The sequence below is a fragment of the Equus quagga genome, chromosome 13, assembly GCF_021613505.1.
Source record: "Equus quagga isolate Etosha38 chromosome 13, UCLA_HA_Equagga_1.0, whole genome shotgun sequence".
Lineage (NCBI taxonomy): Eukaryota > Metazoa > Chordata > Mammalia > Perissodactyla > Equidae > Equus > Equus quagga.
In genome coordinates this window covers 27,634,429-27,656,773 of record NC_060279.1, presented here as the reverse complement: position 1 = coordinate 27,656,773, position 22,345 = coordinate 27,634,429, and the positions used below count along the sequence as shown (strand labels likewise).

General features: G+C 39.7%; 1 protein-coding gene and 1 pseudogene across 1 annotated transcript in view; one reads left to right on the top strand and one right to left on the bottom strand.

Annotated features, from left to right (window-relative positions):
- LOC124251581 (membrane cofactor protein-like) overlaps positions 1–22,345 on the top strand; it is a 40,212-nt gene that overhangs the window by 5,633 nt on the left and 12,234 nt on the right. Inside the window, exons 2-6 of the mRNA XM_046684473.1 lie at positions 1,767–1,955; positions 2,284–2,386; positions 9,252–9,337; positions 15,694–15,882; positions 16,212–16,314. Coding sequence (XP_046540429.1) covers positions 1,767–1,955; positions 2,284–2,386; positions 9,252–9,337; positions 15,694–15,882; positions 16,212–16,314 — 670 coding nt within the window. The remainder of the gene's footprint in view (positions 1–1,766; positions 1,956–2,283; positions 2,387–9,251; positions 9,338–15,693; positions 15,883–16,211; positions 16,315–22,345) is intronic.
- On the bottom strand, positions 20,627–21,171 carry LOC124251582 (ubiquitin-60S ribosomal protein L40-like; annotated as a pseudogene).

Sequence of the window (22,345 nt, the reverse complement as noted above, 5' to 3'; positions counted from 1 at the left end):
AAAAACATTAATCCACAAAATTTGGACCTCACCTTTGATAATGTTAAAATACTATTTCTAATAATGACAGTAATGAAGAATGAGTTCCTAATGAAAAAATAAACTAAGCATAATTATTTTGACAGGAAAGGAATAAAAAATTCTGATAAAGGGATTTGTCTATACCTGAACCACTGACATAAAATTGAAGACAGGCATAAAAACAGCAAAGAAAAATGATGATTTGCAGACAACTCTGAAACAGGTTGGCTGAACAGTAAAGATTTGAATTTGGATGTAAGAGTGTGTAGAAGTGATTGATACCAGTGCTCATTCAGCTCTCGTGCTGGGTCCTAGAAGAGCCGTGATGAATGAGACGTGGTCCTCATGACGACAGTCTCATAGGGCGTATGAACAATAAAGAATTACAATATGAAAAGAGCTATGGAAGGAGTTAGTTGGGGCAGCAGGAGGACACTTAACCCGGTTTTTTGATTGAGAGATGCCAAGAGCTTCAAGGAAGAAGCAGCATCTAAGATGAAACTGGAGGATGAGTGGGTGGGAGGAATGGCAGGGTCTCTGGTCAGAGCTGAAGTAAAGTGATGCATGGAGCCTACAGTGCTCATGTAATTTAACAATGTAATGGGCGCCGCGTGGAATTGAACACGGCTTGAGAATAGTGTGCAAGAGTGAGCAGCGTCTTGATAGACACAGATTTTAAAAGTCTGTTAGCCATGTGAAGGGGCTTAGACACATCTTGAGGGCAACGGGTGCCATTGACAGGCATCTGATGTGGAAGAGCATTGGTCACTCTCTCATATCAATATTGTTCTAGTTGCACTGTGAGGAATTGCTGAAGTAGAAATGACGTTATTCTAGGCAGAAAAAAATCCTCCCCAAAAAACTACCAAGAAGTAACAAATTTATCAAAAATCATAGCAATATAGTAGCTTTACTGGAGGGATCTATTGGATGAAAAGCTCAAACAGCTACCTCAGGGAACTTCTGGGGGAACCGCATGATCCATTAATCAGCCAAGGAAGATTAAATTATCTAATGTCCAAGGAGGCGAATTTTTTTCATGTAATGCCATCAAAGTAAATCATTTTGATATTTAAGCGGCATCTATTCACGTACAAAATGCTCAGATCACTGATATGAAAACTGTGGAACAATGTCTTATATTTTGAAGGACTTCCGTCCGTATTTATTTTGATGTATGAAATCTGCCACGCTAATTTAATCATCGCCTCTTACCGCAGCATTTCTTAAGCCCCCCTGGGTAGAGAGTGTAGCAGAAAAAGAAGGCATGTGATCCCTGAGCTCTAGGAGCTCGCCCTCTTAGAGGAGATTGAGCCTGCAGTGCCAAGTGCTCATGAGTTTGTGTTTCAGACTATGGAGGATAATCTCAGCAGAGTGGTATATATTACGGAGACTTCTTCGAGACAGGTGAGTTTTGGACTGAATTTAGACAAAACTGGGGAAGGATGCATACCTATAAATATATTTTAAAGCCAAAAGCATTGATGTTGTCTCTTCAATTTACTGTTGATTGAAAATTCACCTCATTCCCCAACAAACAAAAGCTAAAAGGATGTTATTAAAAATGACCAAGACACATCGTCCACCACTACCACCAACTGGGTGAAAGCATGGACAGTCATTTAACATCTCGCCAAGAACTTTTGCATTTCTTCTGTACTGCTTACCTGCTGCCAGGCCACAGGCCCTGTCTGACGAACGAGGTAACATGCTTTATTTTCATGTTCTTACTCTCTTTTTTCTAGACGCCTGTGGTGATCCACCAAGATACCAATCCATGAAGCTGAAGGGTGTCGCTCAACCCCGTTATAGGCCTGGGGCCATAATAGAATACGAGTGTCGTCTAGGCTACAAGCTCAAGAGACCTCCTCTTCCCACCTCTGCCCGCTGTCAGGCTGATAACACATGGACACCTCTCCAGGAGGCTTGTAGAAGTAAGTCAACAAAACATTTTTGGTTTTTCTTAATTACTCTGGAGATATTCACACATTTTATGGCACATGTTCCACTACTGCTGGTTTTCTCATGTGAATGTAGGTTTTAGATAGCAAGGTATTTTTTAGGGCTTTGAAAATCTCCAGGGCATCTTTTGCTCGGCAGCTGGTTGCCTAGGTAAATGTGAATCTTAAGTTTGGCCCTATCATACTTAAAGAAAGTAAACAATATTCCCACAAATTCCAAAGAACAATGTAGAGTTTTGATTTTGATTCAAATCTGTTTTGAAAGTTGTATAAAACAACGAATTTGAAAATTGTCTTTCAGGAAAATCATGTCCACATCCAGTAGAGCCGGTAGATGGCGCAGTACAGTATGTAAATGGGACTTTGGAGCTTGGTTCACAGGTTCACTATGTTTGTAATGAGGGGTAAGTTACTCCTGAGAGGAAATAAGGTGAAACTTATGACGTTCATTTTTGTCGTGCTTCTCTTCTTAAGAGTTCCCATGAAGTTGATTCCATTTTGCTTTCTGTGTGACAAGTTGCACTTGTAGCCAGACAACTCTTGGGCTTTAATGGAGGCTGCAAAGATGTGTAATATATAGGAAGAAATTTAAATTGAAGGGAAGCAAAACTGAATGCTGCTGTTATACTAAGAAGCCTATCCCAACAGAGTGCACCCTATTTAAAACGGCCAGCTCTCAGAGTTGAAGTAGTCTTCTGGAAATGGGAGGTAGAATTGCCATCCAAAGAGACTCTTACACTGACTGAGGTAACGCTGGAAGGGGCCAGCAGACCAACATTGACCCGGTCAGCCTGGACCATCATGTTGATCAAGCTGTCTTAGTTGGAAAACCTTATCTTTGAGACTGCTGCGAAGGAATGAAGCATCTCAAAAAAAGGTCCTGAGCACTTAATAGTAGCCTTTGTTCGATGGGGCTCTTTTAATAGTATGTATTGGGAATACTGGGCATCTCTGAAAGATGTGCATTTACAGGGTAAATGTAATACACTGTAGAAATGCAACTGATTTTTTAATACCAACTTTGTATCACGCTACTTTGCTGAACTGGTTATTCTAATTTTTTGTGTTAGTGGGTGCAGGTAATCTTTAGAGTTTTCTACATATGAGAACCTATCATCTGCAAACAATGATAATTTTACTGCTTCCTTTCCCATTTGGTTGCCTTTTATTTATTTATTTTGTCTTCCCGGATAGCTCTGTCTAGAACTTGCAGTACTATGTTGACTAGAAATGGTCCAAGCAGGCATCCTTGCGTTGTTCCTCATCTTAGAGGAAAAGATTTCAGCTTTTCACCATTGAATAGGATGTTTGTTGTGGGTTTTTCATGGATGGCATTTATTATCTTGAAGTAGGTTCCTTCTGTTCCTCATCTGTTGAGTATTTTTATCGTGAAAGGATATTGAATCTTGTCAAATGCTTTGTTTGCAGCAATTGAGATAATCATATGGGGTTTTTTTCCCCTCTGTTCTGTTGATGTGGCGTTAATTGAATGATTTTCATACGTTGAGGATGTTTCCATTCCAGGAATAACTCCCAGCGCTCATGGTGTATAATCCTTTTAATATGCTGCAAAACTGTTTGCTAGTATTTCGTTGAGGATTTTTACCTTAACGTTCATCAGGGATATTGGTCCGTAGCTTTCTTTTCTTGTAGTGTCTTTGTCGAGCTTTGGTATCAAGGTAATACTGGTCTGATAGAATGAGTTTTGAAGAATTTCCTCCTTGGAATTTTTGGAACAATTTGGTAAGGATTGGTATTAGTTTTTCTTAAGTGTATGGGAGAATTCAGCAGTGTAACTGTGAAGTCCAGGGCTTTTCTTTATTGGGAGATTTTTGATTACTGATTCAATCCCCTTGGTAGTTACAGGTCTGTTCAGCTTATCTATTTCTTTGTGATTTAGTCTTGGTAGGTTTTGTGTTTCTAAGAAATTGTCCATATATCTAGGTTATCCAATTTGTTGTCATAAGCTTTTCCATAGTACTCTCATAATATTTTTTATTTCTGTAGCATCGATAGTAATGTCCCCACTGAAATTCTGACGTCCATCCTTTTTCTCTATTTTCTTAGTCCATCTACCTACAAGCTTGTCAGTTTGGTTGAACTTTTCGAGGAACCAACTTTTGGTTTCCTTGATTTTCTCTAATATTTTTTATTCTCTGTTTTGTTTATCTCAGCTCTACTCTTTATTATGTGCTTGTTTTTCTAGCTTTGGGTTTGGTCCTTCTTTTTCTAGTTCCCTAAGTTGGAAAGTTAAGTTGCTGATTTCCGATCTCTCCATTTTTTTAATGTCACCGTTTATAGCTATACATTTCCGCCTTGGCACTGCTTTTGCTGCCTCCCGTAAGTTCTTCTATGTTAGGTTTTCATTTTCGTTTATCTCAAAGTATTTTGTACTTTTCCTTGTGACTTCTTCTTGGATCCAGTGGTCGTTTAAAAGTGTGTTGTTTAATTTTCAAAATTTTGTCACTTTTACAGTTTTCTTTTTGATATTAATTCCTGACTTCATTCGACTGTGGTTAGAGAAGCTGCTTTGTACAACATCTATCTTTTTAAATCTATTGGTTAACGATATTAATTTGTAGACTACATAATTACGTTATCATGTATTATTTATCATGTGATTAATTGTACTATTAATAATATTACTTTCTTTTATTGATTTGTGGCCTAACATATGGTCTATCTCGGAAAATCTCCCATGTACACTTGAGAAGACTGTATATTTTCTTGTTGGGTCAACTGCTCTCTATATGTGCGTGACATCTAGTTGGTTTATCATGTTGTTCAAGTCCTCCGTTTCCTTACATGGCTTCTGTCTCCTTGTTCTATTCCTTGTTGTGAATGGGGTATTGAAATCACCAACTACTCTTGTAGAAATGCCTCTATTAAATAGTAATGTGTATTTATCCCTTCGATTCTGTCAGTTTTTGCTTCATATATTTTGACAGGCTGTCCTTAGGTGCATAAATGTTTATAATTGTTATATCTTCTTGCAGTTTTGAGCCCTTCTTAATATTTAAGGGCCTTCTTTGTCTCTTGTAACCTTTTTTGATTTAGAGTCCATTTTGTCTGATTTCATTATAGCCACCTCTGCTTTCTTTGGTTACTATTTTCACAGAATAGCTGTTTCCATCCTTTCCTTTACAACTTGTTTTTGTCTTTGGATCCCAAGTGAGTCTCTTCTAGACTGCGTATAGCTGAGTCATGTGTTTTTACCCGTTCTGCCAAGCTCTGTCTTTTGATTGGAGAGTTCAGTCCATTTACATTCAATGTCATGACTGACAAAGAGGGACTGACTTCTGTCATTGTGCTATTTCTTTTTATGTGCCTCATGGCTTTTTTTGTCCCTCATTTCCTGTCACACTGCTTTCTTTTGTGTTTAGTTGATTTTTCTAGTGAACTGTTTAAATTCTTTTCTCATCTTCTTTGGTGTGTATTCTGTGTCTGTCTTCTTGGTGGTTACCATAAGGATTGCATTTCATGTCCTATAGTTATAACCCTCCAATTTGAGTTTATACCAACTTAACTTCAATAAATTCTAAGAACTACTCCTCTACAGATCCGTTCCCACCCGTTTTGGATTTTGATGTGATACTAGCCTCTACACCTAAAAATTTTAATAGTGGCTTCTACACTAGTAATCTCTTTTTTTTCTTTACAAATATTAGTCTCTTAAATCAGATAGAGTACAAAAATTGCAGTTATACATCATGCTCACAATAATACTAGCTTTCATAATTACCCATATATTTACCATCGGTGACATCTTTATTTATCCAAATGGCTTAGAGCTACTGTTGAGTCCGTTCGTTTCACCGTGCAGGACTCCCTTGAACATGTATTGCAGGTGAGGGCTAGCGGTCATGAACGCCCTCAGCTTTTGCATATCTGGGAATAACTTCATTTCTCCTTCCCTTTGGAAGGACACTTTTGCTCGATAGAGGACTTTGGGTGACACTTTCTTTCTTTTAGCTCTTTAGGTATATTGGTCAACTGTCTTAGGGGTTCTGAGTTTCTGAGGAGAAGCCTTCAGATGATGTTATTGAAAATCCCTTGGATGTGATGATTCACTTTTTGGTTGCAGCTTTCAAGATTGTCTCTTCGTCTTTGAATTGGAAAAGTTTGCTTGTTCTAGGGCCTAGTTTGGGTCTCCTTGAGTTCATCTTGGAGTTTGCTGAGCTTTTTGGATATTTGTCTCCGTGTCTTTCAGCAAAGTTTCGGAGTTGTCAGCCATTATTTCGTCAACTGTTCTCTCTGCCCCTTTCTTTCTATTTTCTCCTCCTCAGAATCCCACAGTGTTTATTTTGCTCTGCTTGTTGTTATCCTCCATTTCCCTTGGACTCTCTTTGCTCTTCTTCAGTCCTTTCTGTTCCTCAAACGCAGTAATTTCCATTCTCCTATCTGCAAGTTCAACAAGTCTTTCTTCTGCTTCCTCAAATCTGGCTTTAATTCCTATCGTGAACTTTTGATTGCAGTAATTGTACTTTTCAACTCCAGAATTTACCTTTGGTTTCCTTTAGGTTTTCTGTCTCCTAAAGGATATTTCCATTTTGTTCACACATTGTTTTCTTGACTCTCTCCATTTTTCTGTTGGTTCTTTGAGCAGCTTTCAGACAGTTTTTCTCTTTTCTCTCAGGTTTTACTGAGGCCCCAGGGCCTTGGGGCTAGATAAGGAAGCCATCCTGCATGCAAAGCAGGAGGCTGTGGAAAGGCCTTATTTGACCTTCTTTCTGGGGCACAGGTGGTTGTTGTGGCTGTACTTGTTGTGACAGTGGACAGCACAGAGGTGTAGGCGAGCATAATACTTGCTGATCATCCTGTCACCGTTGTATTTCTGGGTGAGCTGGCAGAGGGAAGGCGTGATGATGCCACCCCACAGGTGATGCACCAGGTACACCGTGAACTCTGAATATTGTGGTCTTTGAGACCGTGCCTGTCCTTTAGCTGTTTGCCTATGAAAATCAGACACTGTTGGTGACTTAGCATGACCTTCTTGTCTTGGATTTTGGTTTTGTCATTCTCAATGGTGTCACTGGGCTCAGCCTCAAGAGCAATGGTCTTGCCCGCGCGGTCTTCATAAAGATGTGCCTCTCTGCATCTGCTGCTCACGTGCTCATTGAAGAAAAAGAAAGTGTCGTAGTGGAAACCACCAATTTGACACCAAGAGCACAAGAACAAGACAGTTACTTTAAAGTCTTTCTTTAGTAAATCCACCATGAGCCTTTTCAGGGACAGTTTCTGCTGATTTATTTTTTCTTGTGAATGTGCCATACTTCCTGTTCCTTTGTATGCCTTGTGAAGTTTCTGTTGAACTGGACATTTGAATCTAATAATGTGGTCACTCTGGGAATCAGATTATCCCCTTTTCCTAAAGCTCAATGTTTCATGTTATTGCTTTTGGGGTTATTTTTGTTGTTGTTGTCAGGTGTCTCTGTGCTGAGTATCAGCCTGATGTGTGATGCTCTTCTCAGGTCTTTTCTGATCCTTTCCCTGGATGTGCGTAGTCACTTTCCAATTTTCCCCACATATGCAGTTGTTTTTGAATGTTCTCAGTTTTAATGCTTGGCTTCTGAAGGGGAAAAGGAAAAAATGAAGCAGACAGCAAAGGGCACTGACTCTTTAAATCCCTTGTAAGTCACTTCAGCTGGCATGGAAGGAGCTTCCAAAAGTGTGGGTAGATGTGACAGCAATGGCTGCCCACCTCCTTGTCTGCTTCTCTGTGATCAGAAGCAGTAAGCAGTGCTAAGACCACACATCCCTGATAACTGCAGGACAGAGTTCTTTTTGCCCAACCTGGATCCTACAGGCTGCTTGTAAGCTGCTATCAGAACACATGCACAGTTACGGGCTGGGGTAGGGACTGGGTAGCTGCCACAGTGCTGGGAGGTGAAATTGACCAAAAGTAAGGCTAATTAGCTCTCTAAGTCTTCCCCTGGAAATGGCAAGCCATCAGATACTCCAGTGTTGCGATACAGTTACATCAGGCAGATTCTACCAGTACCATTGTTGTCTAGGTGGGAGAGAGATTCCTGGTGCTTTCTTCTCGGTCACCCCAGAATCCTCTAATATATTTGAATATGGAAGCACTGCAGGAGCCTTGGGGGAAATGTCAGCTAGAAGCACGTTCAGGCAGCTTCACTTCTTATTGTTTAACTTTATCAAGTAAAAAATGTTGGAACGTTCTTTGGGGCCCGCCCAATGGCCCAGCGGGTAACTGGACATGTTGTGCTTGTGCAGCCTAGGGTTTGCCTGTTCAGGTCACGGGTGCAGACTTGGCACTGCGTGGCAAACCATGCTGTGGTAGGCGTCCCACATATGAAGTAGAGGAAGATGGGCATGGATGTTAGCTCAGGGCCACTCTTCCTCAGAAGAAAGAGGAAGATTGCCAGTTGTTGGCTCAGGGCTAATCTTCCTATAAAAAAATATCTTGGAATATCGAGGTAATACTTACAAAGAGAGGCTCTGCTAGGCACTTTGAGGAATACCAAAAGTTTAAGACAGAGACTCTTCTCAAAGAAGTTGTAGCCTTCTGGAAAAACACAATATATCTAGAGAGGTGTCAAAGCCAAATAGTAAATGAGAAGTACCAAATAGACAGAATTGCTCATGATTACTACAATGAGATGAGAGTCCGGAAGGAGGAGAGGGAGCTGAATTTAAGTCACCAGAGAAGATTTCGTCCAGGAGAATTCCTGACCTCTTCCTAGAAAGACATTCTGATCTAAAGCACGTAAAGAGGAGCCAAAACCTACCTGGCCCTCACTGTGTGCCAGATGCTAACTCATCTCAGCCTCAGAACAGCCCCATGAGGTAGGTGCAATATCCGCTCTTCATCGATGAGGAAGCTGAGCCAGAGAAACATTAGGGGACTCGCCCAAGCTCCAATACAGGTCCCTCGTGGAGCCGGGACTGGCATCCAGGCAGGCAAGCTCCAGGGCCTGTTCTCTCTCCTCAGTCACTGTCCTTCCTGAGCAGAATGGCATGAGTGAGGACGTAGAAATGCGCATGTAATGTGATTGCCAGAGAGAGAAAAGAGGCCTGACAGACAGGTATGACAGATTTATTTAGACATTTTTGCTCTTGGCCAATGCGTGTTCAAATGCAGAAACTCTTTAGTTAAATTGCAGATTTTATCAGCCATTTGTTATTTTAGAAACTTTTTCTCAAACTGTAGTAGTGCAGAAAAATAACCGTATAAACATTTTCTTCATTATTATTTGCATCTTGTTGACTGGTAAAGAACACTGTAACTTTTTCTTTCTCTTTTAGTTATAACTTAATTGGAACTAAAATTCTGTATTGTGAACTTGATGGGGAAAATGTGAATTGGAGTGACAATCCCCCACTATGTCAAGGTAACTTAACTGTATGCTCTAGAATTTTGACCAGCAGTTCTCACACTTTGTGCCCTGAGAACCCCTTACCTTTTTAAACTAACAAAGACCCCAACAAACTTTCCTTCATGTGACTTATATCTTGACATTCCTTATATTGGAATTAAAACTGAGACTTTTTAAATAATTGTTTGTTTATTTTTAAGAACAGTAAGGTCAATACATGGTAACATATTCATCATATTTTTGTGAAAAATCAATGTTCCAAAACAAATAGTGAGAATAGTGGCATTGTTTTAAATTATGGCAAATCTGTTCACTATGTTTCTTAACAGATGACATCTATATTCACTCTGTTGCATTGTCGTGCAATTTCTACCCTCCGGGAAGTTTCGCCATACACTCATAAGGATGAAAGTGAAAAAAGACAATAGTATCTTGGTATTGTAAACCACCGATTTAGCAAATGGATCTGTTTATAAATTAGAAAGGCTATGCGAAGTAGCACTGAGTTTTAATTTTCATCACAAGTATATTTTCTCATTAAATTGTCAGCTTCTCTTGTGATGAGAACAAAACGTAGCATGGCCTTACACATAAATGTAGATATTTCGTTTAGATATTTTATATAGATATTTAAGAAAACAGGTTTTATTTTGTAAGTCCATTTTTGTGTTAATGGTTTGAATTTAGGGTAATGCAATTTCTCATAGAATCCTTCTTCTGAATGGATGTTGGATGCACAGCTAGATTGTACAAATCATATGTTAATGAGCGTATTCAAGCAGTTCCTAGGACTTTACTAACGCCAGCTTACTCTTTTACCTTTCCTTTTGCCTTTCACGCCCTCTTTTTTTCCCTTGTTCAGTGATGCTTTGTAGACCACCTCCAAAAATACAAAATGGAAAACACAGCAAAAGCGACCAGGAGGAATTTAGATACGGTGAGGTAGTAATTTACAGTTGTGATCCTTCAAATGGACCGGATGAATATTCACTTGTTGGAGAGAGCAAGCTTGTCTGCTCTGGGAATGACGTATGGAGCAGTAAGCCGCCTGAGTGTAAAGGTTCAAATAGTTCCATTGATATCCGTCTTCATTTGTAAATACTAAAGAAAAACTTTATCAATCGTTTTACCTGAAGGTAAACACAACAGTCATATGTGCATCCTCCTCCTGTTAAATTGACTTCTAATTTACTTCAATATAGGTCAAATAAAGTCAAAAAATTTCTAGCTGTAGAGTTCCCCACCCCTTACCCATCGTGTGCTTGGCACGCCAATTTTACCTTGTGAACTACTGTGTATGTGCATGAGTTAGGATTTTTTTTTTTTTGCTTGAAAGCGGCAAAAAGCTCATCACACACTGGCCTTGTATTATAAGAAAGTTTTATCTTGTATTATCAGAAGTCTCAGAGTTCTGGCTGTAGGAAGTGGTGAGGTAAATTGGAAAATACAGGCTCTCTTGCTGATAAGATTGCTAAATATGACAAAACATATTAGTAAAAGAATATTTAAGACACTAGAGAGTGACCAACAGCAGGGAGACACTGAGGGGATTGGATGCTTGAAGGAAAGGAACCACTGAATAACAACAAAATATTTACTCTTTTCAAGTGCACATAGAACATTCTCTAATACCATATTCTAGGCAATAAGATAATTTTTAACAAATTTTAAAAAGTTGAAATCATTCACAGTACATTCTCTGATCACAATGGAATGAATGTAGAAATCCAATGAAGATATCTGTAAAATCCCCAAATACATGAAAATTATGCAAGACACGACTCACCAACAATTGAGACAGAGAAGAAGTCACAAGGGATATGAGAAAGTGTTTTGAATTGTATAAAAATGAAAAGAAAACATATCAAAATTTGTAGAGCAAAAGCACTGCATAAAGGTTACAGCATAATACTTATATTAGAAACAGGGAAAAGTCTCAAATTATTAATCTAAGCTTCTACCTTAAGAAAATAAAGAGAAGAGAAAATTAAACCCAAAACAAGGAAACAGAAGGAAATAAATAAAATAGAAATTACTGATATGAAAAGAGAAAAAAAAACCAGAGAATCAGTGAAACCAACATTTTTTTCTTAGAGAAGATCAGTAATGTGAATAGACCCGTAGTCAGTGTGACACGACAGAAAGAAGATATAAAATACCAATAGCAAGAATGAAAACGGACATCACTAAATATCCTGCAGACATTCACAGGATAATAAAGGAATAAAGCAAGCAACTTTGTGCCTCTTAATTTGACAGCTTAAACCTTCTCGCAAGGAGAACTGCAGGCCCCGTGTGCTCACTGGGATGTTCTGCCAAACATTTAAGGACAAAATAAGAGCAGCTCTACGCAAACTCTTCAAGAAAATAGAAGAGGCGGGAACACTTCTCAACTCCTATCATGAGAATGGCATTGCCGTGATACCAAGACCAGACAAAATCATTGCAAGAAAATAGTAAACAGCATCCATAATGAATATAGAATGAAAACTTATGTACAGGTGAAATCCTGTCATATATAAAATGAGAATACATCATAATCAAGCAAGATTTAATCATGAATGCAAGGTTGATTCAAATTCAGAAGTTAATTTTTTACCATATCAAGAGAGTGTAAAGAAAAAAATCACATGATCATCTTAATAGCTGCCCCCAAAAAAGCGCTGAACAGAATTCATCATCTTTCATGATAAAACTCCTCAGCAAACTAGGAATAGAAGGAAACTATCTGAAACTGATAAAAGGTACCTCCAAAAATCCCACAGGTAACGTTATATTTACTATGTATTTCTAGCTAAGGTAGAAGGAAGACAAGGATGTGTATTCTCTCCACTCTCTTCAGCGTTGTGTTGGAGGTCTTAGCTAGCACAATAAGGCGAAAGATAGAAATAAACATACATTTCAGAAAGGAAGAAATGGAATAGACGTTATTGACTTAGGACGTGATTGTGTAGAAAATGTGAAAGACTGAAGCTTCAGCCAGGTTGCAAGTCACAAGATCAACATACATAACTCAGTTGCAGAAAAACGTTAGAAATGGAAATTCTTTTCAGTCGTGTTTACAACAGCTCCAAAATACACAAGGTGCTTGCATGTAGATCTAACACGTGTGCAAGATTTGAATGGTAAACACAACTAAACACTTATAAAAGAAATTAAAGAGGATCTTAATCAGTAGAAATTCATTGGTCATGGATTGGAAGATTCACTATAATAAACGTGTCCTCCTTAACTCATCTATAAATTCTGCACAATCCCAAGAAAGATCCCAGCAGAACTTTTTGTAGAAATTGACAAGCTGATTCTAAAATTCATATGAAAAGCCAAAAGAAGTGCAATGGTCAGAAGAATTTTGAACAAAATTAGGGGACTCCTTCTACTTTGTGTCATGACTTATTATAAAACACAACTATACAGCATATCATCAAGACAGTGTGCTGTTGGTGAAAAGATGACCATACAGAACAACGGAACAGAACAGAGAGTCCAGAAATAGACCCTTTCAATAGACCTGCACAGCAACAATTGCTAAAGGAAGTCGCTTGGGCTGAAGGGAGATAATACCTGATGGAAATTCGGGTCCACAGGAAAGGGGAAGAGCCCTCCTCTGGCTGGAGAGGCTCTGCGTCCTGCAGCCTTGGCTGCTGCTCCGATTTGATCTCACACGATGTTCTCTTGTACTCAGTGCCCACGCCAGCATTTTGGGTTTGTTTTGTTTCCCCAAATTCTGCCAAACCCATTAAGGGATCCTGAAATCAATCTAGAGGGACTTCACCAGCATTTTACTTCTTCAGAAGCAGAGTGGAAGGGGAAACACCAGAGTACACTGGTGTGGAGGCTGAGTACTAACTTGATTTCAGGCCCGTGTGCCTGGATACTGGTTCACAACGTAAAGTGTGTTTCTCGATCTCTGGGCTGCAGGCCAAAACGTTCGGAAAACACTGCCCTAACTCCATTGGCCTTTCTGTTTCATGTACATCCCAGTTTGGGTATGTTATTGCTCCGAGATCTTTCTTTTTGCATATCTTTGCACTTCTTTTCAACTTTTGAATTTGAGCTCAAGTATGACCTTCTCAAACAGTCTTTCCTCCCGTTCTCAGAAAGCAGGGTACTGTGATCAGTGTGGGCCTGACCTTAAAAAGAGTCCCCACAGCTAAAGAGCATCAAAGTTGATTTTGAACATACCTGGAATTTGTATCTGGTAGCCAGACCTTTCCCAAAACATCTCTGCATTGGGAAAAAGTGTAGCAAAGCCGATAAATTGTAATGGCAGTCTGTTCTCAGTGGAAAAAGTTATTAGAGGGGCCGGCCCCGTGGCCGAGTGGTTCAGTTGGCGCGCTGCACTGCGGCGGCCCAGGGTTCAGATCCTGGGCACGGACATGGCACCACTCGTCAGGCCACTTTGAGGTGGCGTCCCATATGCCACAACTAGAAGGACCTGCAACTAAGTACCCAACTCAGAGGATGATTATGAAGAGTAAGTGAGTTTAAAAGTACTTAAAATAATGGTCAACACAAGGAATGTCGTATTTCTACAATTATTACTGTCGTAACTATCGTTGTAAGAACCAAGTACTGGAATCCTTCATTACGATAATTTTAGGAAAAAACATTAACCCACAGTGTTTGGACTTCACCTTTGATAATGTTAAAATACAATTTCTAGTAATAACAGTCATGAAGAATGAGTTCATAATGAAAAAATAAACTAAGCGTAATTATTTTGACAGGAAAGGAATAAAAATCTCTCCTAAAGGGATTTGTCTATACCTAAACCAATGACACAAAATTGAAGACAGGCATAAAAACAGCGAAGAAAAGTAATGATTTGCAGACACCTCTGAAACAGGTTGGCTGAACAGTAAAGATTTGAATTCGGATGTAAGAGTGTGTGGAAGTGATTGATACCAGTGCTCATTCAGCTCTCGTGCTGGGTCCTAGAAGAGCCGTGATGAATGAGACGTGGTCCTCATGATGACAGTCTCATAGGGCGTATGAACAATAAAGAATTACAATATGAAAAGAGCTATGGAAGGAGTTAGTTGGGGCAGCAGGAGGACACTTAACCCGGTTTTTTGATTGAGAGATGCCAAGAGCTTCAAGGAAGAAGCGGCATCTAAGATGAAACTGGAGGATGAGTGGGTGGGAGGAATGGCAGGGTCTCTGGTCAGAGCTGAAGTAAAGTGATGCATGGAGCCTACAGTGCTCATGTAATTTAACAATGTAATGGGCGCCGCGTGGAATTGAACACGGCTTGAGAATAGTGTGCAAGAGGGAGCAGCGTCTTGATAGACACAGATTTTAAAAGTCTGTTAGCCATGTGAAGGGGCTTAGACACATCTTGAGGGCAACGGGTGCCATTGACAGGCATCTGATGTGGAAGAGCATTGGTCACTCTCTCATATCAATATTGTTCTAGTTGCACTGTGAGGAATTGCTGAAGTAGAAATGACGTTATTCTAGGCAGAAAAAAATCCCCCCCAAAAAACTACCAAGAAGTAAAAACTTTGTCTAAAAGCATAGCAATATAGCAGCTTTACTGAGGGACCTATTGGATGAAGAGCTCAAACAGCTACCTCAGGGAACTTCTGGGGGAATGCATGATCCATTAATCAGCCAAGGAAGATTAAATTATCTAATGTCCAAAAAATCAAATTTGTTTTCATATAAGGCTATCAAAGTAGTTCATTTTGATATTGAGGTGGCGTCTGTTCACTTAGAAAATGCCCAGTTCATTGACACGAAAACTGTGGAAGGATGTCTTATATTTTGAAGGTCTTCAGTCCGTATTTATTTTGATGTGTGAAATCACCAACGCTTATTTAACCATCGCCTCTACCCATAGCATTTCTTGAGCCCCCCTGGGTAGAGAGTGTAGTAGAAAAAGAAGGCATGTGATCCCTGAGCTCTAGGAACTCGCCCTCTGAGAGGAGGCAGAGCCTGCAGTGCCAAGTGCTCATGAGTTTGTGTTTCAGACTGTGGAGGGTAATCTCAGCAGCGTGGTATATACTATAGAGACTTCTTCGAGGACAGGTGAGTTTTGGACTGAATTTAGAAAAAACTGGGGAAGGATGCATACCTATAAATATATTTTAAAACCAAAAGCATTGATGTTGCCTCTTCAATTTACTGTTGAGTGAAAGTTCACCTCATTCCCCAACAAACAAAAGCTAAAAGGATGTTATTAAAAATGACCAAGACACATTGTCCACCGCTACGACGAGTTGGGTAAAAGCACGGACAGTCATTTAACATCTCGCCAAGAACTTTTGCATTTCTTCTGTACTGCTTACCTGCTGCCAGGCCACAGGCCCTGTCTGACGAACGAGGTAACATGCTTTATTTTCATGTTCTTACTCTCTTTTTTCTAGACGCCTGTGGTGATCCACCAAGATACCAATCCATGAAGCTGAAGGGTGTCGCTCAACCCCGTTATAGGCCTGGGGCCATAATAGAATACGAGTGTCGTCTAGGCTACAGGCTCAAGAGACCTCCTCTTCCCACCTCTGCCCGCTGTCAGGCTGATAACACATGGACACCTCTCCAGGAGGCTTGTAGAAGTAAGTCAACAAAACATTTTTGGGTTTTTCTTAATTACTCTGGAGCTATTCACACATTTTATGGCACATGTTCCACTACTGCTGGTTTTCTCATGTGAATGTAGGTTTTAGATAGCAAGGTATTTTTTAGGGCTTTGAAAATCTCCAGGGCATCTTTTGCTCGGCAGCTGGTTGCCTAGGTAAATGTGAATCTTAAGTTTGGCCCTATCATACTTAAAGAAAGTAAACAATATTCCCACAAATTCCAAAGAACAATGTAGAGTTTTGATTTTGATTCAAATCTGTTTTGAAAGTTGTATAAAACAACGAATTTGAAAATTGTCTTTCAGGAAAATCATGTCCACATCCAGTAGAGCCGGTAGATGGCGCAGTACAGTATGTAAATGGGACTTTGGAGCTTGGTTCACAGGTTCACTATGTTTGTAATGAGGGGTAAGTTACTCCTGAGAGGAAATAAGGTGAAACTTATGACGTTCATTTTTGTCGTGCTTCTCTTCTTAAGAGTTCCCATGAAGTTGATTCCATTTTGCTTTCTGTGTGACAAGTTGCACTTGTAGCCAGACAACTCTTGGGCTTTAATGGAGGCTGCAAAGATGTATAATATATAGGAAGAAATTTAAATTGAAGGGAAGCAAAACTGAATGCTACTGTTATACTAAGAAGCCTATCCCAACAGAGTGCACCCTATTTAAAACGGCCAGCTCTCAGAGTTGAAGTAGTCTTCTGGAAATGGGAGGTAGAATTGCCATCCAAAGAGACTCTTACGCTGACTGAGGTAACGCTGGAAGGGGCCAGCAGACCAACATTGACCCGGTCAGCCTGGACCATCATGTTGATCAAGCTGTCTTAGTTGGAAAACCTTATCTTTGAGACTGCTGCGAAGGAATGAAGCATCTCAAAAAAAGGTCCTGAGCACTTAATAGTAGCCTTTGTTCGATGGGGCTCTTTTAATAGTATGTATTGGGAATACTGGGCATCTCTGAAAGATGTGCATTTACAGGGTAAATGTAATACACTGTAGAAATGCAACTGATTTTTTAATACCAACTTTGTATCACGCTACTTTGCTGAACTGGTTATTCTAATTTTTTGTGTTAGTGGGTGCAGGTAATCTTTAGAGTTTTCTACATATGAGAACCTATCATCTGCAAACAATGATAATTTTACTGCTTCCTTTCCCATTTGGTTGCCTTTTATTTATTTATTTTGTCTTCCCGGATAGCTCTGTCTAGAACTTGCAGTACTATGTTGACTAGAAATGGTCCAAGCAGGCATCCTTGCGTTGTTCCTCATCTTAGAGGAAAAGATTTCAGCTTTTCACCATTGAATAGGATGTTTGTTGTGGGTTTTTCATGGATGGCATTTATTATCTTGAAGTAGGTTCCTTCTGTTCCTCATCTGTTGAGTATTTTTATCGTGAAAGGATATTGAATCTTGTCAAATGCTTTGTTTGCAGCAATTAAGATAATCATATGGGGTTTTTTTCCCCTCTGTTCTGTTGATGTGGCGTTAATTGAATGATTTTCATACGTTCAGGATGTTTCCATTCCAGGAATAACTCCCAGCGCTCATGGTGTATAATCCTTTTAATATGCTGCAAAACTGTTTGCTAGTATTTCGTTGAGGATTTTTACCTTAACGTTCATCAGGGATATTGGTCCGTAGCTTTCTTTTCTTGTAGTGTCTTTGTCGAGCTTTGGTATCAAGGTAATACTGGTCTGATAGAATGAGTTTTGAAGAATTTCCTCCTTGGAATTTTTGGAACAATTTGGTAAGGATTGGTATTAGTTTTTCTTAAGTGTATGGGAGAATTCAGCAGTGTAACTGTGAAGTCCAGGGCTTTTCTTTATTGGGAGATTTTTGATTACTGATTCAATCCCCTTGGTAGTTACAGGTCTGTTCAGCTTATCTATTTCTTTGTGATTTAGTCTTGGTAGGTTTTGTGTTTCTAAGAAATTGTCCATATATCTAGGTTATCCAATTTGTTGTCATAAGCTTTTCCATAGTACTCTCATAATATTTTTTATTTCTGTAGCATCGATAGTAATGTCCCCACTGAAATTCTGACGTCCGTCCTTTTTCTCTATTTTCTTAGTCCATCTACCTACAAGCTTGTCAGTTTGGTTGAACTTTTCGAGGAACCAACTTTTGGTTTCCTTGATTTTCTCTAATATTTTTTGTTCTCTGTTTTGTTTATCTCAGCTCTACTCTTTATTATGTGCTTGTTTTTCTAGCTTTGGGTTTGGTCCTTCTTTTTCTAGTTCCCTAAGTTGGAAAGTTAAGTTGCTGATTTCCGATCTCTCCATTTTTTTAATGTCACCGTTTATAGCTATACATTTCCGCCTTGGCACTGCTTTTGCTGCCTCCCGTAAGTTCTTCTATGTTAGGTTTTCATTTTCATTTATCTCAAAGTATTTTGTACTTTTCCTTGTGACTTCTTCTTGGATCCAGTGGTCGTTTAAAAGTGTGTTGTTTAATTTTCAAAATTTTGTCACTTTTACAGTTTTCTTTTTGATATTAATTCCTGACTTCATTCGACTGTGGTTAGAGAAGCTGCTTTGTACAACATCTATCTTTTTAAATCTATTGGTTAACGATATTAATTTGTAGACTACATAATTACGTTATCATGTATTATTTATCATGTGATTAATTGTACTATTAATAATATTACTTTCTTTTATTAATTTGTGGCCTAACATATGGTCTATCTCGGAAAATCTCCCATGTACACTTGAGAAGACTGTATATTTTCTTGTTGGGTCAACTGCTCTCTATATGTGCGTGACATCTAGTTGGTTTATCATGTTGTTCAAGTCCTCCGTTTCCTTACATGGCTTCTGTCTCCTTGTTCTATTCCTTGTTGTGAATGGGGTATTGAAATCACCAACTACTCTTGTAGAAATGCCTCTATTAAATAGTAATGTGTATTTGTCCCTTCGATTCTGTCAGTTTTTGCTTCATATATTTTGACAGGCTGTCCTTAGGTGCATAAATGTTTATAATTGTTATATCTTCTTGCAGTTTTGAGCCCTTCTTAATATATAAGGGCCTTCTTTGTCTCTTGTAACCTTTTTTGATTTAGAGTCCATTTTGTCTGATTTCATTATAGCCACCTCTGCTTTCTCTGGTTACTATTTTCACAGAATAGCTGTTTCCATCCTTTCCTTTACAACTTGTTTTTGTCTTTGGATCCCAAGTGAGTCTCTTCTAGACTGCGTATAGTTGAGTCATTTGTTTTTTTACCCGTTCTGCCAAACTCTGTCTTTTGATTGGAGAGTTCAGTCCATTTACATTCAATGTCATGACTGACAAAGAGGGACTGACTTCTGTCATTGTGCTATTTCTTTTTATGTGCCTCATGGCTTTTTTTGTCCCTCATTTCCTGTCACACTGCTTTCTTTTGTGTTTAGTTGATTTTTCTAGTGAACTGTTTAAATTCTTTTCTCGTCTCCTTTGGTGTGTATTCTGTGTCTGTCGTCTTGGTGGTTACCATACGGGTTGCATTTCACATCTTGTAGTTAAAACCCTCCAATTTGAGTTTATACCAACTTAACTTCAATAAATTCTAAGAACTGCTCCTCTACAGATCCGTCCCCACCCCTTTTGGATTTTGATGTCATACTAGCCTCTACACCTAAAAATTTTAACACTGGCTTCCACTCTAGTCATTTCTTTATTTTCTTTACAAATATTAGTGTCTTACATCAGATAGAAAACAAAAATTGCAGTTATAGATCATGGTCACAATAATACTAGCTTTCCTAATTGCCCATATATTTACCATCAGCGAGATCTTTATTTATCCAAATGGCTTAGAGCTACTGTTGAGTCCGTTCGTTTCACCGTGCAGGACTCCCTTGAACATGTATTGCAGGTGAAGGCTAGTGCTCATGAACTCCCTCAGCTTTTGTGTATCTGGGAATACCTTCATTTCTCCTTTACTTTGGAAGGACACTTTTGCTGGATAGAGGACTTTGGGTGACACTTTCTTTCTTTTAGCTCTTTAGGTATATTGGTCAACTGTCTTATGGGTTCTGAGTTTCTGAGGAGAAGCCTTCAGATGATGTTATTGAAAATCCCTTGGATGTGATGATTCACTTTTTGGTTGCAGCTTTCAAGATTGTCTCTTCGTCTTTGAATTGGAAAAGTTTGCTTGTTCTAGGGCCTAGTTTGGGTCTCCTTGAGTTCATCTTACTTGGAGTTTGCTGAGCTTTTTGGATATTTGTCTCCGTGTCTTTCAGCAAAGTTTCGGAGTTGTCAGCCATTATTTCTTCAACTGTTCTCTCTGCCCCTTTCTTTCTATTTTCTCCTCCTCAGAATCCCACGGTGTTTATTTTGGTCTGCTTGTTGTTGTCCATGTCCCTTGTGCTCTCTGCTTTTCTTCAGTCCTTTCTGTTCCTCAAACGCAGTAATTTCCATTCGCCTATTTGCAAGTTCAACATTTCTTTCTTCTGCTTCCCCAAATCTGGCTTTAATTCCTGTAGTGAACTTTTGATTGCAGTAACTGTACTTTTCAACTCCAGAATTTACTTTTGGCTTCCCTTAGTTTTTCTGTCTCCTAAAGGATATTTCCATTTTGTTCACACATTGTTTTCTTGACTCTCTCCATTTCTTCTGTTGGTTCTTTGAGCATCTTTAAGACAGTTTTTCTTTTTTCTCTCAGGTTTTACTGAGACCCCAAGGCCTTGGGTCTCAATCAGGAGGCCATCCTGCATGCAAAGCAGGAGCCTTTGGAAAGGCCTTATTTGACCTTCTTTCTGGGGCACAGGTGGTTCTTGTGGCCGTATGTTGTGACAGTGGACAGCACAGGGGTATAGGCGAGCATAATACTTGCGGATCATCCTGTGGCTGTTGTATTTCTGAGTGAGCTGGCAGAGGGAAGGCTTGATGATGCCACCCCACAGGTGAAGCACCAGGTACACTGTGGACTCTGAATATTGTGGTCTTTGAGACCATGCCTGTCCTTTGGCTGTTTGCCTATGAAAATCAGACACTGTTGGTGACTTAGGATGCCCTTCTCGTCTTGGATTTTGGTTTTGTCATTCTCAATGGTGTCACCGGGCTCGACCTCAAGAGGAATGGTCTTGCCTGTGAGCTCTTCATAAAGATGTGCCTCTCTGCATCTGCTGCTCACACACTCATTGAAGAAAGAGAATGTGTGGTAATGGAAAGCACCAATTTGACACCAAGAGCACAAGAACAAGACAGTTACTTTAAAGTCTTTCTTTAGTAAATCCACCATGAGGCCTTTTCAGGGACAGTTTCTGCTGATTTATTTTTTCTTGTGAATGAGCCATACTTCCTGTTCCCTTGTATGCCTTGTGATTTTTTTGTTGAACTGGACATTTGAATCTAATAATGTGGTCACTCTGGGAATCAGATTATCCCCTTTTCCTGAAGCTTGATGATTTATGTTATTGCTTTTTGAGTTATTTTTTTATTGTTGTCCGGTGTCTCTGTGCTGAGGATCAACCTGATGTGTAATGCTCTTCTCAGGTCTTTTTTGATCCTTTCCATGGGTGTGCGTAGTCACTTTCTAATTTTCCCCGCATATGCAGTTGTTTCTGAATGTTCTCGTTTTTAATGCTTGGCTTCTGAAGGGGGAAAAAGTGAAAAATGAAGGGTACAGCAAAGGGCACTGGATCTTTAAATCCCTTGTAAGTCACTTCAGCTAGCATGGAAGGAGCTTCCAAAAGTGTGGGTAGATGTGACAGCATTCGCTTCCCACCACCTTGTCTGCTTCTCTGTGATCAGAAGCAGTAAGCAGTGATAAGACCACAGATCCCCGATAACTGCAGGACAGAGTTCTTTTTGCCCAACCTGGATCCTGCAGGCTGGTTGTAAGCTGCTATCAGAACACATGCACAGTTACAGGCCGGGGTAGGGACTGGGTAGCTGCCACAGTGCTGGGAGCTGAAATTGACCTAAAGTAAGCCTAATTCACTCTCTAAGTCTTCCTCTGGAAATGGCAAGCCATCAAATACTCCAGTGTTGCCAAATAGTTACATCAGGCAGATTCTACCAGTACAATTGTTGTCTAGGTGGGAGAGAGATTCCTGGTGCTTCCTTCTCAGCCATCATCCCAGAATCTACTAATATATTCAAATATGGAAGCACTGCGGGAGCCATGGGGGAAATGTCAGCTAGAAGCATTTTCAGGCAGCTTCACTTCCTATTTTTGAACTTTATCAAGTAAAAAATCTTGGAACGTCCTTTGGGGCCGTCCCGATGGCCCAGCGGTAAGTACGCACATTGCACTTCAGCAGCCTGGCGTTTGCTGGTTCACATCCCGGTTGCAGACATGGCACCGCGTGGCAACCCATGCTGTGGTAGACGTCCCACATAACAAGTAGAGGAAGATGGGCATGGATGTTAGCTCAGGGCCACTCTTGCTCAGAAGAAAGAAGAAGATTGGCAGATGTTAGTTCAGGGCTAATCTTCCTATAAAAAAAAAATCTTG